This window comes from Tupaia chinensis, unplaced genomic scaffold (genome assembly GCF_000334495.1).
Source record: "Tupaia chinensis unplaced genomic scaffold, TupChi_1.0 Scaffold147123_1, whole genome shotgun sequence".
Taxonomy (NCBI): Eukaryota; Metazoa; Chordata; class Mammalia; order Scandentia; family Tupaiidae; genus Tupaia; species Tupaia belangeri.
The window spans coordinates 623559-642294 of record NW_006206975.1 but is presented as its reverse complement, the minus strand read 5'-3'; the positions used below and the strand labels follow the sequence as shown (position 1 = coordinate 642294).

Here is an 18736-nt window from a genome sequence, read left to right as displayed (position 1 = left end):
ATGTAATCATTTCTTGTTTTCCTGTTGTAGATAAGGAAGCTAATGATTAGATAGTTGTACTGGCACATTGTCCCATGTAAAGAGGGTGGCAAACTAAGGATTAGAATCTTGGTATTGGACTACTTCCATTCTGGGCTGACTTTATTAATTAATGAAAATATTTGGATTGGAGAATGTGGATTGCTCTTTCTCATGTTAATAAAATATTCTATTTTAATTTAGTGCAGTAAAGTACTTTTTTTTCCTTTAAGAGAGATTTTTGCTATAGGAGGTGCACTTGCCAGAGAGACAGAGATGGACAAAAAGTGAGAAATCACCCTTGGTGGGTGGGCATGCTATAATTCCTTTTCCTCCATTCTCTCAGGATTTGGGGCATGCGTGCACATGTGTCCACCATGAATTTCAAGCTACCAGGTCCAGGACTCAAACCATGGTCGACTACATGGGAGTCCAGAAATGTAACAATTAAGCCATTTGCTTAGTTAAGTACTTTCTTTTTCTTTTTCTTTTCTTTTATTTTTTTAAGAGAGATTTTTGTTGTAGGATACGTGTGCTAGAGACAGAAAGTGAGAAATCACCTCCTGGGGGGAAGGCCATGTTGAAAACCCTTCTCCATTCTCCTCTTATGCACACACGCCCACCATGAGTTTTAAGCCACCAGGTCCAGGATGCAAATCGCAGTCCCGGTTCATTTGCTACAGGACCTCCTTGCTGTCACCAGCTATGTGTTGTCCTGTCTTGCCCTCCAGCAGTTACTTGCTCCAGTACCTTGGACAAGTTGCTTAGCCTCTCTGTACCTCACTTTTTCGTGCCTGTAAAATAGATACTTGTAATCTCATAGTTATGAGGGTAGTTAATGTGTGACTGAGTCCTTGTCCAAAAGTAAATAATGAATATGCTCAGTTACCCTTATCTTCCAAAGCCAAAAGGTGAAACTTTAACAAAAGAAGTAAATTGTGTTTTTAAAAGTGTATGTTTACTATCATCCATCCTGTATGTTTGGCCTTTGCTGGTGCGGCTTTAGGATGCAAATTGTTTTGAATTCTAGCCAGGCAATGCATGAGGTTTGGTGCTATTCATAATTGATGAACAAATGCCTTTAAGAGTAAATAGAACTTACTAAGATCACAACTACTAGATGCTGTAGTATAGTCCATTCCGGAGGTTGAAATGAGTCTCTGTAACAATTTAGTTTCCATTCATAGCTACTGGAATAGACAGGTTCACCTCTCCCAGATTTTCAGGTTATGCACTTTTTGTATTTCAGTTTGATTCTACTGTGTGAGTTGTTCACGAATTTCCTAACTCCATGGATTGTGTCCAGCCACCCATAGGCAAAGAACAGATTGTTCCATTCTTTATAGTTGTTCCCTTAGTTTTACAAGGTGAAAACATTGGCTGGGTTAGATTATTTCTGACACTTTGTATGATTGCATTATTGTGTTATTAGCGTACATTATTGTGTTGTATGCCCAGAAATGTGTTTATGCATATTTTGTTGCTAGTAGAGTGTAGTCTGAAATAAAAAGGTTTTTATAATGCTCACAGCCCCTGCCCTCACCTTACCGCTGATTCTGTTACCACCACACATCCCCTGCTCTTTCCTGCAGCCCTCAAACATGCTAGTGTTTCCTTCCCAGGCCTGTGCCCTGGCAGCCTCCTTTGGCTGGAGAGCGACCTCTGCCCCTAGGTATGAACATGTTACTCCCTCCCTCATTCTGCCTTCCCACTGAGGACTCCTTTGACCATTGAATTTAACCTGCAATCCTTCCTGTTTCCACACTTCACTTTTCCCCCAAACACTATCATCATTTGATATAGCATGTGTTTTTCTTGATAGCCTGTTCCCTAGCAGGAAGAAAACTCCACAAGCTCAAGGATGTTTGTTTTTCATTGCTATTTGCTCCGCATTTAAAACAATTATCAGGCCCACTATAGGTGCTCCATAAATACTTGTTAAACACAGCAGAAATAGCAGCAAAGGAGTCCCCACTGCAAGGTCCAGGCCCGGCTGCTCTGGTCAGAGTCCTTCAATCCAACCTTTTGAAATTTAAAATACATACATGCATACATAGCAGCAGATGGGGTAATGGTAATGTTGCTGGACTACCACGTAGCTGACTGAGGTTGGAGTCCCAGACTTGGCGACTTAAACCTCATGCCAGGCGTATGTGCATCCAGAGAGGAGAATGGAGAAAGGACTGTGGCATGGCCATCTCCCCTGGGGGGGTGATTTCTCGCTTTCAGTCTCTCCTGCGAACACAATGCACCCTATAACAAAAATCTATTTTTTAAATGAATGAATGAAAAAATAATAAATATCAAGCTCCTAGAGCCCAAGTGGATCGTTGCTGAGCTTCTGATCTTCCAAAAGCTAACGACAGTCGCTCTTTGTGAAGACAAGAAGGTTATGCCCAGAACCCCAACGCCGAACTTCAGCTAGCTCCAGCCCTGCGGCTGCCCCCCCCCCCCCCCCCCCGCCCCCAGCCGCTGCAGCCGGAACGTTTCTGCGATCCCGCAGCGCGCGGCGGAAGGATCTTTGGGCGCTCCTTGAAAGGCTGGGTAGAGCTTCCGGGCAGAGCGTCGACCCGGCCGGACTGGTGAGTCCGCATGTGGAAGTTGGCCTAGTGTCTAGGCTGGGCAGGCTGCCTGGCGAGTTAAGAGTCCGCTCCGCGGCTGGGGACGGATTCCGAATTGTCCTGGCCGGCCTGGAAGGGAAGAAGGGCGTGAGAGTGTGAGAGGTCGGGGAGGGCAGCTTCCGTCCTGAGAGCCGCAGAGCGGCGTCGGGGCTGCAGACGGGGGAATGGTTCTCCCTCAGGCAGAGCCCGAGTTTTGGAAATTGTGGTACTAGGTTCGGTATTGTGACCTGCACCCAGCTGTGTGGCCTTGAGCGAGTTACCAACTTATGAGCCTCCAGTTCCTCACCTGAGCAACTGGGACTGTAAATAATCGCCCTTCCTTGTCTCAGTGTTGGGTGCCGATAGCTCATGTGACAGGAATCAACGGCACAGGCTTAACGCTAGGGAATGTAGCTCTTATGAGGGAAAACGAGCAGCAGCGTTTTAAAGGAGATGAACTATGGGGATGTCAAGCCGTTGGAGACCTTTACAGACTACATCTTTTCTCCAGGATGCATAAATCTCTTCTCTACTAAGAGCAGACGTTGTAAGCACCAAACTTCCCTTTGAACACTCTCAGTTTGGGGGAGCTTACTCCTATCCTATCTTGATTTCCCATCCTAGGGAGTTCTCATTAAGAAGTCCTTGGCGGGGTCGGCAGGTGGCGTGGTGGTTAAGGTGCTGGACTCCCTTGTGGCTTTGGAGTCCGGACCTGGTGGCTTGCTTTTTCACTTTCCCTTTCTGTCTCTCTGTTGTCAGATTGAAGTACTACTAATAAATTAAATAATTCTAAAAAAGAACAAAGGTTATCTTCTCTTACCAAGTCTATTTAACTTTATACTAGAAGTTCTAGCCATTGCAGTAAGGAAAAGAAAAAGGAAGTCCTTGGCTACAGTGAGCCAAGTCTTCCAGCTTCCAGTGTCTATTCGTTGGTTCTCACTTTGTTTCTGAACTTAAGAGAATGAATAATAATAAATGAAAAAATACAATTTAAATATTGATGTAATGGATAGCAGTAGAATCTGTGTCTTAAGAATTTGGTTTTAGGACCACTCAGTGGTGTGGTGGTTAAAAGAGCAGGATCCTGGTACCAGCAGTTGGCGTAATGGCTATGTTGCTAGACTCCCATGTAGTAGACTGTGGTTCAAGTCCCGGACCCAGTGGCTTAAACTCACGCCCAGCGTGTGTGCGTGCGTGCCCAAGATCCCTGGAGGCGAAGGGATTATGGTGTGGCCATCCTCTCGGGGGTGATTTCTCACTTCCTGTCTCTGTCTCTTTCTGGCAAGCACATACATCTGATACCAAAAATCTCTCAGAAAAAAAAAAAAAAAAAGAGAGAGAGAGAGAGAGCCAGATCCCACATGGTTGAATGTGCGACTGGATTTCCAGAGGATGACTTGACAGACACCCAGTGGCCTGTGCACCTTCTGTCTGCCCAAACCAGAAATGGAGGAGAGTGGATTGTAGCTTGGCTGTGCTCCATGGGGTGGTGGGGTGCTTTCTTTCTCTTGCTCTCATTCTGTATCTCTCTGGTGTGCACACATGCCATCTGGCACATTTTTTAAAAATTGAGTTTTAAAACATTGAAAATATATGAAATTTTCATTTTGACATTTGTAACAAATACCAAAAAACAAGATAAAAAAACTCAACTTAGTCACTGTCCTATGCTACTGCACTTATCGTCAAACTACAGGGCACTGATCATGGCTGATGAAATAGCATATATGCTAAATTATTGTCACTTCTAGTTACTGAGGATATTAAAGCAGATATCCAGATTTCCTGAAACAAATCTCTTACAAAGTCAGGGAATGGTTTGTTCACTGTGATCCACCCCAACTTCAGTTAACCAGGGTTGTGGGTGTATATGCACTTTCCCTGTGTACAGAGAGACCTACCTGTAATCTAGGGACTCAAGTCTGGGATCTTCCTGTGTGGCCCCAGCATCATAGAGGGTTGTGTTAGCACTATACCACCACAACTGGCCTTGTGTCCTTTTTTTTGAATTATGAGCTGTAAGAATTTATCCATTTGTAAATAATAAATTTCACCTAGAAACTTTAAAAGATGTTTTTCAATTTAAAAATTTTACTCATACTAAAGTGCATGTTTGCATATATGCAAATGAAAAGAGGAACATGGGGGCTAGTCATGTGATCATGTCAGGATCCTCTTCTAGTACTCCAACTTGGACATTTGTGTACATGCCTGATGTTTCGGGCTGACTGGCCCAGGGATTCAAAACTACCATAACTATTGGGATCTGGCTTCTCTTGAGCAATGCATTACTGCTGTGCCACAGAGGCAGATCCTTTGGAAACTTAGAAAATTCAGACACATAAAAGTGAAGAGATAGTATTTTTAAAAATTATTTTATGTTATTTATTTGTTCATTTATTTTAATTTGATCAGTGAGAGACACAGAGAGAGAGAGAGAAATAGAGTGAGAAAGTGAGCCACCAGGTCCAGGACTCAAACCATGGTCAGCTCTATGGGAGTGTCCAGCACCTTAACCACCACACCACCTGCCGGTCCCAAGAGATAGTATTGATACAATGAATTACCATGTAACCATCCTTCAGCTATAATAGTTGTGGCTGGGGGCTGGGAGGGGGTGTGCATGCCAGAATTCCAGAAGAGAAGGGATTGTGGCATGGCCATCCTCCTTGGGGATGATTTCTTTCTTTCCCTTTCTCTCTCTGTCTCTCTGTGGTAAAATTAAAAATAAATAATAATAACAAAAGTAAGTAAAATAAATATATCTTATTAAAAAATCGTTGTGGCTAATCTTATTTCAGCTGTACCTTATTTGTTTTCCACAGTACTTGTCTTATGACACATTTATAATGCATTTATTACTCTTTTATGAATTATAAAATGATGCTTATTTGGGGACCGCCAGATAGCATAACTGTTACATTGCTGGACTCCCATATAGTAGACTACGGTTTGAGTCCCAGACCCCATTGGCTTGAAACTCATGCCGGATGCATGTGCATACATGCATGCGTGCTCCAAATCCCGAGAGGAGAATGGAGAAGAGATTATGGTGTGGCCATCCCCCAAGGGGTTGATATCTTGCTTTCTGTCTCTGTTTCTCTCTCTGGTGAGCACACGTGCCCTGTAGCAAAAAATCTTCTCAAAAAAAAAAAAAAATGATGCTTATTTGTATTGGTCCCACCTTTGTGCATAAATATGCATATTCTTTTTTGGAAATAGAGAATTCATGAGGATTTTGTATTTTCATCCAACAACAATTATTGAATAAACTATAAAGGATAAAATTAACTTTCATCCTAATTTTTAAAATTTTGTCTACTTGTAATTTTCAAATGTAATTAGATGTACTTTGTTACAAACATATTTAGAAAATTCATGATCTAATGGCTTTTACAGAGAATTGAATATTAATAATTCATTTTTAAAAAATGGATGAAGAACCTGAAAGAACTAAGCGATGGGAAGGAGGCTATGAAAGAACATGGTAAGTAGAACACTATTACCTTCTCTTTTCTTTTAGACACTTTTTAATTGAAGTATGTTTTACACATATTAAAATCCACCCATTGCTAATGACTTTTTAGAAAATTTATTGAATTGCACATCATCACCGTAAACCAGTTGCTGAATATTTTAACCACCTGAATAAGATCTCTCATGCCCATTTACAATGAATTATATTCCAGCCTCCACCCCTGGGCAACCACTAATTATTTTGTTTTATAGATTTGCTTTCTTTGGACACTTAACATAAATGTAATTATATGCAGTCTGTTGTGTCTGGCTCTCACTTAACGTATCATTTCCCAAGGCATATCTGCATTGTGGCATGTATTAGTGCTTCATTCCTTTTTTATTGCTGAATAGAATAGTAAGTATTCTTTTTTTTTTTTTTGGGAGAGGTTTTTGCTATAGGGCGCGTGTGCTTGCCAGACAGACAGAGACAGACAGAAAGCGAGAAATCACCCTCCAGCGGGGATGGCTATGCCACAGTCTCTTCTCCTCCATTCTCCTCTCGGGATCTTGGGCACACACGCACACGCGCCCATTGTGAGTTTTAAGCCACCGGGTCCAGGACACGAACCACTGTCGACTACATGGGAGTCCAGCAACATAGCCATTACACTAACTGCTGGTCCCTGAATAGTAAGTATTCTGTTCTGTAGTTATACTGCATTTTTATTCACTCATCAGTGATGGTCATCTGGGTTGCTTACAGTTTAAGGTTGTATTAGTAATGCCTCTGAGCATTCATATGCTGGTCTTTTAATTTCTTTCATTAACATGTTTAGCTTATCTTTTTTAAAAAAATAATTACTGCTTATAGGGAAATTCTTAAAGAAGATGAATCTGGATCACTTAAAGCTACAATTGAAGACATTCTCTTTAAGGCAAAGAGGAAAAGGTATGTAAACTGTTCCTAAGTGTGTGACAAGCTTTTCTCTCCACATATAACCACTCCTCAGGACCTCATTTCAGCTTTCAGGTTAACTGACCTGAAATCTTCTGAATAGAGGGGAAGATCTAGCAATCTAGCCTTGCCTCAGTGGGGAGATCTTCTTTAGGAGATCTCCACAATGCCTGATCGTGTGTATTCCATAAGTTAATAAATTACTTCATTAAAAGTAGATTAGTTGGAAAGTTGTATTGATTTTTGATAGTATATGGTATTCTGTTAAAATGTTTGTGTAATTTTAACAGAGTATTTGAACATCATGGACAAGTTCGACTTGGAATGGTATGTTGTTATTTTACCAATACACAACTAGCTTGGGTTAGAGAAATTTTCTGGCTTGATAGAATAAACAGTAGTAAACAGTAAACCTTTTAAAAGAGTATATTTCAAAATAATCATGGAATATATGAATATTAAGTGCCATTTTTACTTCTTGGTAAAATGTCCTTTTTGTTGTTTTTATTTATTTAATTTTTTTGGTAGATGCGCCACCTTTATGTGGTAGTAGATGGATCAAGAACAATGGAGGACCAAGACTTAAAGCCAAACAGACTGACATGTACTTTAAAGGTGTAGTAAAATCATTTAAATTTACACTAAATGTGTGGAAGGACACTGAATTCAAAAAAAAAAAAAAACAAAGAAGAAAGAAAAGAAAAAATTAAGAATACAATTTTTTTTAATGCCAGAGGACATGCGCACATGCCAGAGAAAGAGAATGACATATGTGTATATGTGTATATAGGTAGAGAAAGAAAGATAGAGTTCCCCACAACCGCACAATAGGCCTGAGTCGTGCCATAATCCTATTTCCTTTTTTCCTCCTTCCTGTCAGGATCCTGGGCACACATTCACATGCACCCAGCATATTTTTCAAGGCCCCTGGAGCAGAATTCAAACTCTAGTTGGCTATGTGGGATTCACCTCTGTCCACATAGCACTTAACCACTGTGCTACAGGGCTGGCCCTTCAATAGTACTTTATTTTTTTTAGTTAATAATGACCAAAATACTAACCAATGGAGAAATGGAGAAGGGATTTTGGTGTGACCATGCCCACTGAGGGGTTCTCTCTCCTCTTTCTCTCTGTCTCTCTTTCTCTCTGGCAGCTAAAACAGTAGCAATAATAACTAGAGTGCTGCCAGATCATTTAGGGAAATAAAAAATAAAAATATTGGGTTGTCAGAAAAGTATGATGTGGGGCCAGCAGGTAGCGTGGTGGTCAAGGGTGCTGGACTCCCACATAGCTGACCCCGGTTTGAGTCCCAGACCTGGCAGCTTGCTATTTCATTCCCTCCCGCCTCACTCTGTCCCTCTCTGGTCAAATTATAAATAAGTAAAGTTGAATAAAATAATTAAAGAAAATTCATGATGCATTTTTGTGAAGGAAAATATGTCATGACTTTTCTGACAACCCACAATAGCTAATTGTCTTTAATTTCCATGCTTCCACTCAAGTCAGTATCTTGCTTTGTCAGTTATCCCTTTTTTTTGGAGAGGTTTTTGCTATAGGGCACGTGCGCTTGCCAGGCAGACAGAGACAAAGAGACAGAAAGTGAGAAATCACCCCCTGGGGGGATGGTCACGCCGCAGTCCCTTCTCCTCCATTCTCCTCTTGGGATATTGGGCACGCATGCACATGGGCCTGGCGTGAGTTTTAAGTCACCAAGTCTGGGACTCGAACCGCAGTCAACTACATAGGAGTCCAGTGACATGGCCACTACACTAACTGCTGGTCCCAGTTATCCCTTTTTTAAATCGAATCTTCATTATTCTTTGACTTATTTGAATCATACAAACATATCGGAACCCTCCTCAGTTCTGTTCATTCCCCCATCTCCGTCTTCATTGCATCTCTTCCTTGTTTAGATTGTTTTTGACATGTTCATAATTAAAACCTTGCTCAAGTCTCATCACCCACCATTTCAAACTAAGGTTTTTACTGTTTAATGTTTTTACTACGTAGTATTTTTTTTTAAATCTATAAACTTTCATAAGAAGTGATGTTTGACAAATAAGTTTCACAAAACATTAATCAGACATGTTCTCTGTGGTCCTTATTTTGTCCTTATCTGGTATTTATCTTTTGTTTTCTTTAAACAGTTGTTGGAATACTTCGTAGAAGAATATTTTGACCAAAATCCTATTAGTCAGGTATGTAGATAAAGTGATAGAATTCATTATTAGGTTCTTATTTTGCTGCAAAATTTAGTTTTAAAAAACAGGGCATATATCTTGTGAGTTATCAAGTGATCCAGCTTGTGTACTAGCTTCTGAAACACTTATCAATGAAAAGCAAAATAACTCTAAAAGTTAAACAATGTACGGCGAAGTCATAGCTAAATTTATTTGTCAAAAACACCGTGAGAAAAAGCATGTTGCTTTTATCTTTATATAGGTACTATTTTATTTTACTGGGTTATTAGAAAGGTCATGACACCTTTTTGCAAAGAAAAACCATAGGAAAATATGTCATGACTTTTCTGATGACCTAAAAGTTATATCAATTCTTAAGAGAAAATAATTTGTTATATTAACAATCATTTTTGTTTTTATTTTGAGATCGGAATAATTGTAACTAAGAGTAAGAGAGCTGAAAAACTGACTGAACTCTCAGGTATGCATAAAATTACCTTTATAGGACTCAAGGACTTTGTTTTATTTACTCGACCTTGTAACTGTTCCTATGCCTGCATAGTAAGTAAAGTGAAGGTGAAGGCTTCCTCTATGCTTTCTAGTAGAAACACCCTATTAAACACCCCTCCCCCCTTAAACTTGGGATCTAAGATGAAGTGTTCTAAATTAAGTTCTACATAAGATTAAGGTTTCTAGGGGCCAGCAGGTGGCATGGCGATTAAGGTACTGATCTCCCACATGACTAGCCGTGGCTCGAGTCCTGGACCTGGCAGCTTGCCCTCTCACTTTCCCTCTCTTATGAGTGCATGTGCCCTATAACCCATTTAAATAATAATAATAATAATAATAATAATAAATCAAATAAATAAATGATTCTTTAAAAAAATTGTAAGTGTTCTAAATTAAGTTCCGCCGAGTGGTGAATAGTATTACCTTGAGTGTAAATGTCTTTGTTTAAGAGCTATATGTTTTTATCCCAAAAATATTAAAATAAAAGTATTATAGGGACCAGCAGTTGGCGTAATGGCTATGTGGCAGGACACCCATGTAGTCGACCGCAGTTCGAATCCCAGACTTGGTGGCTTAAACTCATACCAGGTGCATGTGCATTTGTGCCCAAGATCCCGAGAGGAGAATGGAAGAGAAGGGATTGTGGCATGGCCATCCGCCCTGGAGGGGGGGGTGATTTCTCGCTTTTTGTCTCTCTGTCTCGCCCTATAGCTAAAACCTCTCAAAAAATATATATATATATATTGTAACCATTCTTTTTTTTTTTTTTATTTCCAGAAGGCATGTTTGCTCACCAGGGAGAGAGGGAGAAAGCAGCCCCAGTGAGATGTGATCATACCTCAGTTATTTTCCTCTACTTCTCCATCCTTTCAGGATTTGGGGCAAACACACACATGCATATTTTCCAAACTGCTGGGTCCAGGACTCAAACCATGCAATTAGAATCTGGCTCCCTTAACCATAAGGCTACAGGCTGGCCAGTAACCATTTCTTAAAATTCACATAATCTTAAAAGTTTTTTAAAAAGTTAAATATGTAGGCAACCAGCAGTTAGTGTAATGTCTATGTCACTGGACTCCCACGTAGTCGACTGCGGTTTGCGTCCCAGACCGGGTGGCTTAAAACTCACGCTGTGCGCATGTGCATGCGTGCCCAAGATCCCGAGAGGAGAATGGAGTAGAAGGGATTGCAGCGTGGCCATCCTCCCTGGGGGGTGATTTCTCGCTTCCTGTCTCTATGTCTCTCTCTCTCTGTTTGGCGAGCACATGTGCCCTATAGCGAAAATCTCTCCCCCCCAAAAAAAAAGTTAAATATGTAAAGAGCAAAATATATGAAAAATGAATTTTAGTCTCCTAAAAAATAATGGTGGGCCAGCTGGTGTCGTGGTGGTTAAGGTGCTGGATCGCCCATGGACAACTGAGCAGTTTTAGTTCCAGACCTGGTGACTTGAAATCATGCCAGGTACACGTGTCTATATACTCAAAATCACAAGGGGAGACTGGAGGAGAAGGAATAGCGGTGTGGCCATCCCCCCTGGGGGGACGGTGATTTCTCACTTTCGTTCTCTCTGGTCAGTTCATCCACCCAATAGCAAGAAGAAAAAAATAATAATAATGTCAATTTTTATTTCCTTTGGTATATGTGCTTTTACAGATTTCTTTCACCAGTATTATATTGCCTGCAAAAGACACTATTCCTAAAATATAGTTCTCAACCTTTCATTTTCATTAAGGCATTTAAAGGAAATAATTTATTAATAGTTTTTTACAATGGCAGTAAGGAATGAAATGTATATCAGTCTGCAGTGATCCAAGAAATTTAGTGGCAAGTAACTGAAAAACAAAATCAAACTAAAGTGCAGAAGGAAAATTACTGACTTATGTTCAGAGGTGGGCTGATTTCACATGTTTTTTGTTTTTTGGGTTTTTTCGGAGAGGTTTTTGCTATAGGGCATGTACACTCTCCAGACAGCCAGAGAGGGACAGAGAGACAGAAAGCAAGAAATCATCCCCCAAGGGGGATGGCCACGCCACAATCCCTTCTCCTCCATTCTCCTCTCGGGATCTTGGGCACGCACACATACGTGCCCGGCTTGAATTTTAAGCCACTGGGTCTGGGACTCGAACCACGGTCGACCACATGGGAGTCCAGCACATAGCCATTACGCTAACTGCTTGTCCCAGCCACATGTAATTTTTGAGGGTTCTGAGTTTGTATGACTTCATTCTCTGGTAGCTTTTCTGTTAGGTGAAAAGTGTGTGTGTGTTTGTTTGTTTGTTTGTGCATGCATGCTAGAGTATGCATGTACTCCTCAAAGACTAAGTGAAAGAGAAACCACCCTTCCGTGGCCTTTGGTCACCCTACAGTCCTTTCTCCTCCTTTTCTGCATCCTGATGTGTTTTTTAAGACTCCAGAGCCATACTCAAACTGCATGGTGGGCCATTTGGGATCTGGTTCCCTCAACCACGAGGCCACAAGGCTGGCCCTAATGGTATTTGGTTATCAATAGTTAGGAAGAGAGTGTTAAAATAGAAAATATTAATAAGAGTCCATCAATTATAAGATTATTTTATTTTATTAGATTAGTTTTTACACAGAGCACATGCACTCACTGGAGAGAGATAGAAGGAATGTGAGAAATCACCTCCTAGGGAGGATTGCTATACTGCCATTCTTCTTTCCTCTGTTCTCCTGTCAGGATTTTGGTCATGCATGCACACACGTGCCTGGCATGATTTTCAAACCACTGGGTCCAGGATTCAAACTACAGTTGGCCATTTGGGAGTCCAGCACCTTATCCACTACTGTGCTAGCCTCAGGATATCTTTATTTTTATAAGCCAACAAGAAGGAAAAGTCCTAGCAGTTAAACTTTGACATGATATCAAACGATACATGAGTTATACCAGTTTTTGGTGGTTTAGCATCTCTTAACCTATAAAGGGTTTGGGTATTTCTCTTCTCTTCACTTGTGTTGTTCAGCATGAGATAGACAATCTTTTAAAATGTTATTTTAGTAAAAGAAGATAACAGCTTTGTCCATCTGTAGGAATCTTTCTTTCTTAGGTCTCATAAAGCTCTTTTCTTCCCCCAGGAAAAATACAGAATTGCAGATATTTTTTCAATAAATGTTTACTTCACTAGTCACAGGTTTATATCTCACTGCTTTGTTCCATGCCTTTCTATTTTTTTTTTCTTTTTTGTCATGTAGCACGTTCAGTTGCCAGAGAGAGACAAGAGTAGGAGAGGAAGAAAGCACCTGCAATGGAGCACAGTCGTACAACAATCCCTTCTCCTCCATTTCTTGCTGGGCATGCATGCATACATGTTCATTGTGTTTTTCAGGTTGCTGGGGTTAGGACTCAAACTGCTTACACAGTTGACCAGGTGGGATCTGGCTACCTTAACGATTAGGCAGCAGGACCAACCTGTTCCGTGCCTCTCTATCTTAAAATACAACCTTTTGGACTAGCAGTTGGTATAATGGCTCCGTTGCTGGACTCCCATGTAGTTTACTGTGGTTCAAGTCTCTGATCTGAAGGCTTAAACTCACGGCAGGCACATGTGTGTGCATGCCTATGTGTGCATGCCCAAGATCCTGAGAGGAGAATGGAGGAGAAGTGATTGCAGTGTGGCCATCTCCCCCGGGTGAGGGTGATTTCTCGCTTTCTATCTCTCTGTCTCTGTCTGTCTGGCAAGCGCACGTGCCCTATAGCAAAACCTCTCCAATCAGTCAATCAATCAATAAATAAATAAATAAAACCTTTGTATTAAAACTTTTTCTAAAAACATCTTGCATGACAAACTCAGCATGAATAGCACAGTGTATTTAATACAATTAAAGCAAATAATATATGAAGACCTGTTTGTAGATACACAGATGAGCAGATAATGACAACTATTTCCCAGGTGCTACCTGGCTGCCAATGACAATACACATGCTGATTTCAGAGATACTAAAATGTGAAAATATACTGCTCTTTTTTTGTTTTTAGAGAGATTTTTGCTATAGAACACATGTGCTTGCCAGAGAGACAGAAAGCAAGAAATTGCTCCCCAGGGAGGATGGCCACACTGCAGTCTCTTCTCCATTCTCCTCTCAGGATCTTGCCCACACACACCCAGTGTGAGTTCTAAGCTGCCAGGTCTGGGACTCAAACTGCAGTTGACTACTTGGGAGTCCAGCAATGTAACCATTATGCCATCTGCTAGTCCCCCAAAAATACTGGTCTTAAATAATGAAATGTGGAAATACTTGGAGTAAGAAGTTATGCACTGTAAGTTAACATTTTATAATATCAAGACCAGCAGATAGCGTCATGGTTAAGAGTGCTGGACCTGGCAGTTTGCTTTCTCACTTTCCCCCTCTCTCTCTTTCACTCTGTCCCTCTCTGGTCAAAATATAAATAAGTAAATAAATAATTATTTAAAAAATAATAAAGTGAAATATAATATTTTATCATAAGCTAAAATATCCTTTTTTTTTTTTTTGGAGAGGTTTTTGCTATAGGGTGTGTGCGCTCGCCAGACAGAGAGACAGAAAGCGAGAAATCACCCCCCAGAGGGGATGGTCACGCCGCAATCCCTTCTCCTCCATTCTCCTCTCGGGATCTTGGGCATGCACGCACACGCGCCTGGCGTGAGTTTTAAGCCACCAGGTCCAGGATGCGAACTGCGGTCGACTACATGGGAGTCCAGCGACATAGCCATTATGCTAACTGCTGGTTCCCAAATATCCTTATTTTAAAATATATATTTTTATGTGTGTATGCATACGTGTGCGCTAGCCAAGAGGCAGCAGGTGGTATGGTAGTTAAGGCATTGGATTCCACATGGCCAATTCACAGTTTGAGTCCCAGACCTGACAGCTTGAAAAACACTCCAGGTCCTGTGCAAATGCATCCAAGATCCTGAGAAGATAATGGAGGAGAAAGGAAGCTTTCCCTCTCTCTCAAGGTCTCTCTTTTTCCAGTGAGTGAAAAAAAATCTGTGACAAAAATCTAAAAAACAAAACTATTATTTGTATTGTTTTTCAGTTTAATGTTAAACTATCCACCAAACATTTCTAATAAAAGCAGTGTGCCAAAAATATAAATTGTGAGGCCAGCCATTGGCATGGTGGTTAAGGCAGCTGGATTCCACATGGCTGACTACAGGTGGAGTCCCTGACCCACTGGCTTGAAAAATGTGCTGGGCCCATGTGCGTGCATGTCCAAAATTCTGAGAGGAGAATGGAAGAGAAAGGATTGTGGTGGGGCCATCTCTCCTAGGGGTGTTATTCAGACCCCCTTATCCCTTACTCTGCTGAGCACACTGATTCAGAAGTTTTATGAATGAGTTAAATTGAAATGGTAATTGTTGGGAGCAGCAGGTAGTGTGGTGGTTAAGGTGCTAGACTCCCACATGGTTGACTGTGATTCAAGTCCTGAACCTGACAGCTTGTTTTCTCACTTTTCTTCACTTGCTTTCTCTTTCTTTCCCTGTCTCACTCTGGTGAGCACATGTACCCTATAGCAAATTAAAAAATAATAACAATAAATGAAATAATTCTTTAAAAAAATAGTAATATGTGAATATGAATCTTTGTCACTGCAGCTATAACAAAATTATTAAGTAGGAAAAAATAGGTAATGTAATTTATGTTTAATAGCAAATAGAATATGTGTAAATTGAGATTTTAGATATGTTAATTTTATAAGGGACTTAATTTTTATTATTTATGTATTTATAGGATTTTACTGAAAGTAGATTATTTCATTTCTATTTTAGGCAATCCAAGAAAGCACATAACATCTTTGAAGAAAGCTGTAGATATGACCTGCCATGGAGAGCCATCTCTTTATAATTCCTTAAGCATGGCTATGCAAACTCTAAAGTTAGTATTTTGCATTAATTATTTACAGCTGATTCAGAAATTGTTTCTTTCCTCTTTCTTTCTTTTTTTTTTTCTGATTTTGCCAGAGGGTGCATGCACTCGTCATAGAGAAACAGAGAGAGGGAAAGTAAGAAAGAACCCCCCTAAAAGGAATGGTCACACCACAATCCCTTCTACATTTCTCCCTCCTTTCGAGATTTTAGGCATGCACTGTGCGCCCAGGTGTGGTTTTTCAAGCTTTTGGGTCTAGATCCAAACTGCGTGTCAGCCATATGGGATCCAACTGCCTTAACCACCATGCCACCGGGTGTCCTGATTTAGTTTTTTGAACGAGTTAAATTGAAATAGTAATATGTTGGGACTAGCAGTTAGCGTAATGGCTATGGTGCTGAACTCCCAAGTAGTTTACCGTGGTTTGAGTCTCAGAGCTGATGGCTTAAACTCACACTGGGCACGTATGCGTGCATGCCCAAGATCCTGAGAGGATAATGGAAGAGAAGGGATTGCAGCGTGGCCATCCCTCCAGGGGGTGATTTCTTGCTTTCTGTCTCTCTGTCTCTGTCTTTTGGTGAGCGCACATGCCCTATAGCAAAAACCTCTCAAAAAAAAAAAAAATAGCAATATGTCAATAGGAGTCTTTATAAACCCAGGTATAACAGAATTATTAGGGAAGAAAAATATGTTAATGTCATTTATGATGTTGAATATGATTTTTACTGGTATTTTTTACTTTGCATTTTAGTAGTTAGGTATATCCTCAAAGATTTAAAAAGATACTGTATAATTAAAACTGTAAGCATTCTTGGGGCCAACGGGTGGCATGATGGTTACCATGCTGGAATTCCCACATGACCAACCATGGTTCACGTCCTGGGCCTGACAGCTTGCTTTCTCACTCTCTCTCTCTTACTGTCTTTCTCTGGCAAAACTCACATGAAAAAAAAAATAACAATAAGTAAATTAAATAAGTAATTTTTAAAAAGCTGTAAGCATTCTCAGGAGTTCAAAGGAAATATATTGATGAAAAATGTTTTACTAAAATTGATTAAATATGGATCTTAGTGTATTATTGTTATGAGATTGCTGTAGTTTTATTAGCAATTATTAATTTATAGTGTCTGTAAATTAATAGTATACTTTTCTAGTAATTTCAACGGTGTGGGATATTGCTAAGATATCAAAGGAAATATTCAGTATGGTTGTAATGCCTCTACGTTTATCTGTTGCTAGTCTGCCCTTACTCAGACTTTATACCTTCATATAATGTTTTTCTAGTTTGAAGTAGATGAGAAGGAAGTTCTATACATCAGAAGGGAAACAAGCATGATAGTATCTACAAGTGGGAGCTGAGAATATAGCAGTTAAAAAGAAATACAAGCAGGAAAGCTATAACTGATAAAATTGTTCCAATAGCATGGAAATCCTTCTTTAGTATGGCAGAAAACAGCTCACCACATCTTGAAACCCCACAAACTATCATTTAATTAAATTACCCATGAGATTAAAGTTTATGATTATTATGATTCTGAACAAGAGGTTATAGTCTTTAAAAAAAAAACTAGGTTTTTTTTTTGTTTTTTTTTTTTGGAGAGGTTTTTGCTGTAGGGCATGTGCACTCGCCAGGAAAACAGAGACAGAGAGACAGAAAGCAAGGAATCACCCCCCCTGGGGGGATGGCCACAATCCCTTGTCCTCCATTCTCTTCTCAGGATCTTGGGCACACATGCGCATGCACCAGGCATGAATTTAAGCCACCAGGTCCGGGACTTATACCGCGGTCAACAACAGAGACAGAGAGACAGAAAGTGAGAAATCGCCCCCCAGGGTGGATGGCCACGCCATGATCCCTTCTCCTCCATTCTCCTCTCGGGATCTTAGGCAAACACGCACATGCACCAGGCATGAATTTAAGCCACCGAGTCTGGGACTCGTGCCACAGTTGACTACATGGGAGTCCAGCAACATAGCCATTATGCCAACTGCTGGTCTCTAAAACTAGATTTTTTAAATAACTATTTAATTTTATTTATTCATTCATTTCTTTTAATTTGACCAGAGGGAGAGAAAAAATGAGAAAGCAAGCCACCAGTTCTGGGCCAAACCATGGTCAGCCATGTGGGAGTGTCCAGTACATTAACCACCACGCCAACTGTGGTCCCTGAGGTTATAGTCTTAAAAAAGCATTACTGTGTTTTGATTTGTTTTGTTTTTAAGAATTATTTTACCCATTTAATTATATATCTTTAAATTTTGACCAGAGAGGGACAGAGAGAACACAGGCAAGAGAGAGAGAGAGAAAGCAAGAAGCCTGGTCTGGAACTCAAACTGTAGTCAGCCATGTGGGACTTCAGCGCCCTTAATCACCATACCACCTGCTGGCCCAGCATTACTGTTTTTAAGCCATAAGTACACATCTTTTCTTTTCTTTTTTTTTGGGGGGGGAGAGGTTTTGGATAGGGCGCGTGCGCTCGCCAGGCAGAGAGAGACATAGAGACAAAGTGAGAAATCACCCCCCAGAGGGGATGGTCACGCCGCAATCCCTTCTCCTCCATTCTCCTCTCGGGATCTTGGGCACGCACGCACACGCGCCTGGCGTGAGTTTAAAAGCCACTGTGATTGACTACGTGGGAATCCAGTGACATAGCTATTACGCTAACTGCTGGTTCCCCACATCTTTTCTTTTTAAGAGATATTTTTGCTATAGGGCATATGCACTCACCAGAGAGACTGAGACAGAAAGTGAGAAGTCGCCCCTGAGAAGGGATGGCAACAGCACAATCCCTTCTCCATTCTCCTCTTGGAATTTTGGGCATTCATGTACATGCTCCCCACATGTTTCAGCCTGCCAAGAACAGGACTCAAAAACTGTGGTCTGCTCTGTGGGAGTCTAGTGACGTAACCGTTACTCCACCTGCTGGTCCCACAGGTACACATCTTAAAGTTGATCCATATGACGTCGTTATACTTCTCAATGTACACTTTAGACTTTGAAACAAATCTACTACAGTATAAGCTTTACAATATCAAGAACCTCATGGGGACTAGCAGTTAGCGTAATGGCTATGTCGCTGGACTCCCACATAGTCGACCGTGGTTCGCGTCCCGGACCTGGTGGCTTAAACTCACGTCGGGCATGTGTG

General features: G+C 40.8%; 1 protein-coding gene across 4 annotated transcripts in view; it reads left to right on the top strand.

Annotated features, from left to right (window-relative positions):
• Nucleotides 1–2523: 2523 nt before the first annotated feature.
• Nucleotides 2524–18736, top strand: part of GTF2H2 (general transcription factor IIH subunit 2) — a 46451-nt gene continuing 30238 nt past the window's right edge. For 2 of the 4 annotated variants that reach the window (XM_027768682.1, XM_014584566.2), the window contains exons 1-8: nt 2524–2600; nt 6018–6105; nt 6949–7026; nt 7323–7359; nt 7561–7647; nt 9180–9230; nt 9639–9693; nt 15491–15596. In XM_027768682.1, the coding sequence (XP_027624483.1) occupies nt 6050–6105; nt 6949–7026; nt 7323–7359; nt 7561–7647; nt 9180–9230; nt 9639–9693; nt 15491–15596 (470 nt within the window). In that variant the 5' untranslated portion in view covers nt 2524–2600; nt 6018–6049. Of the gene's footprint in view, nt 2601–2625; nt 3166–6017; nt 6106–6948; nt 7027–7322; nt 7360–7560; nt 7648–9179; nt 9231–9638; nt 9694–15490; nt 15597–18736 lie in introns of those variants that run through there. The other 2 variants (XM_014584567.2, XM_027768683.1) reach the window with 2 other exon arrangements.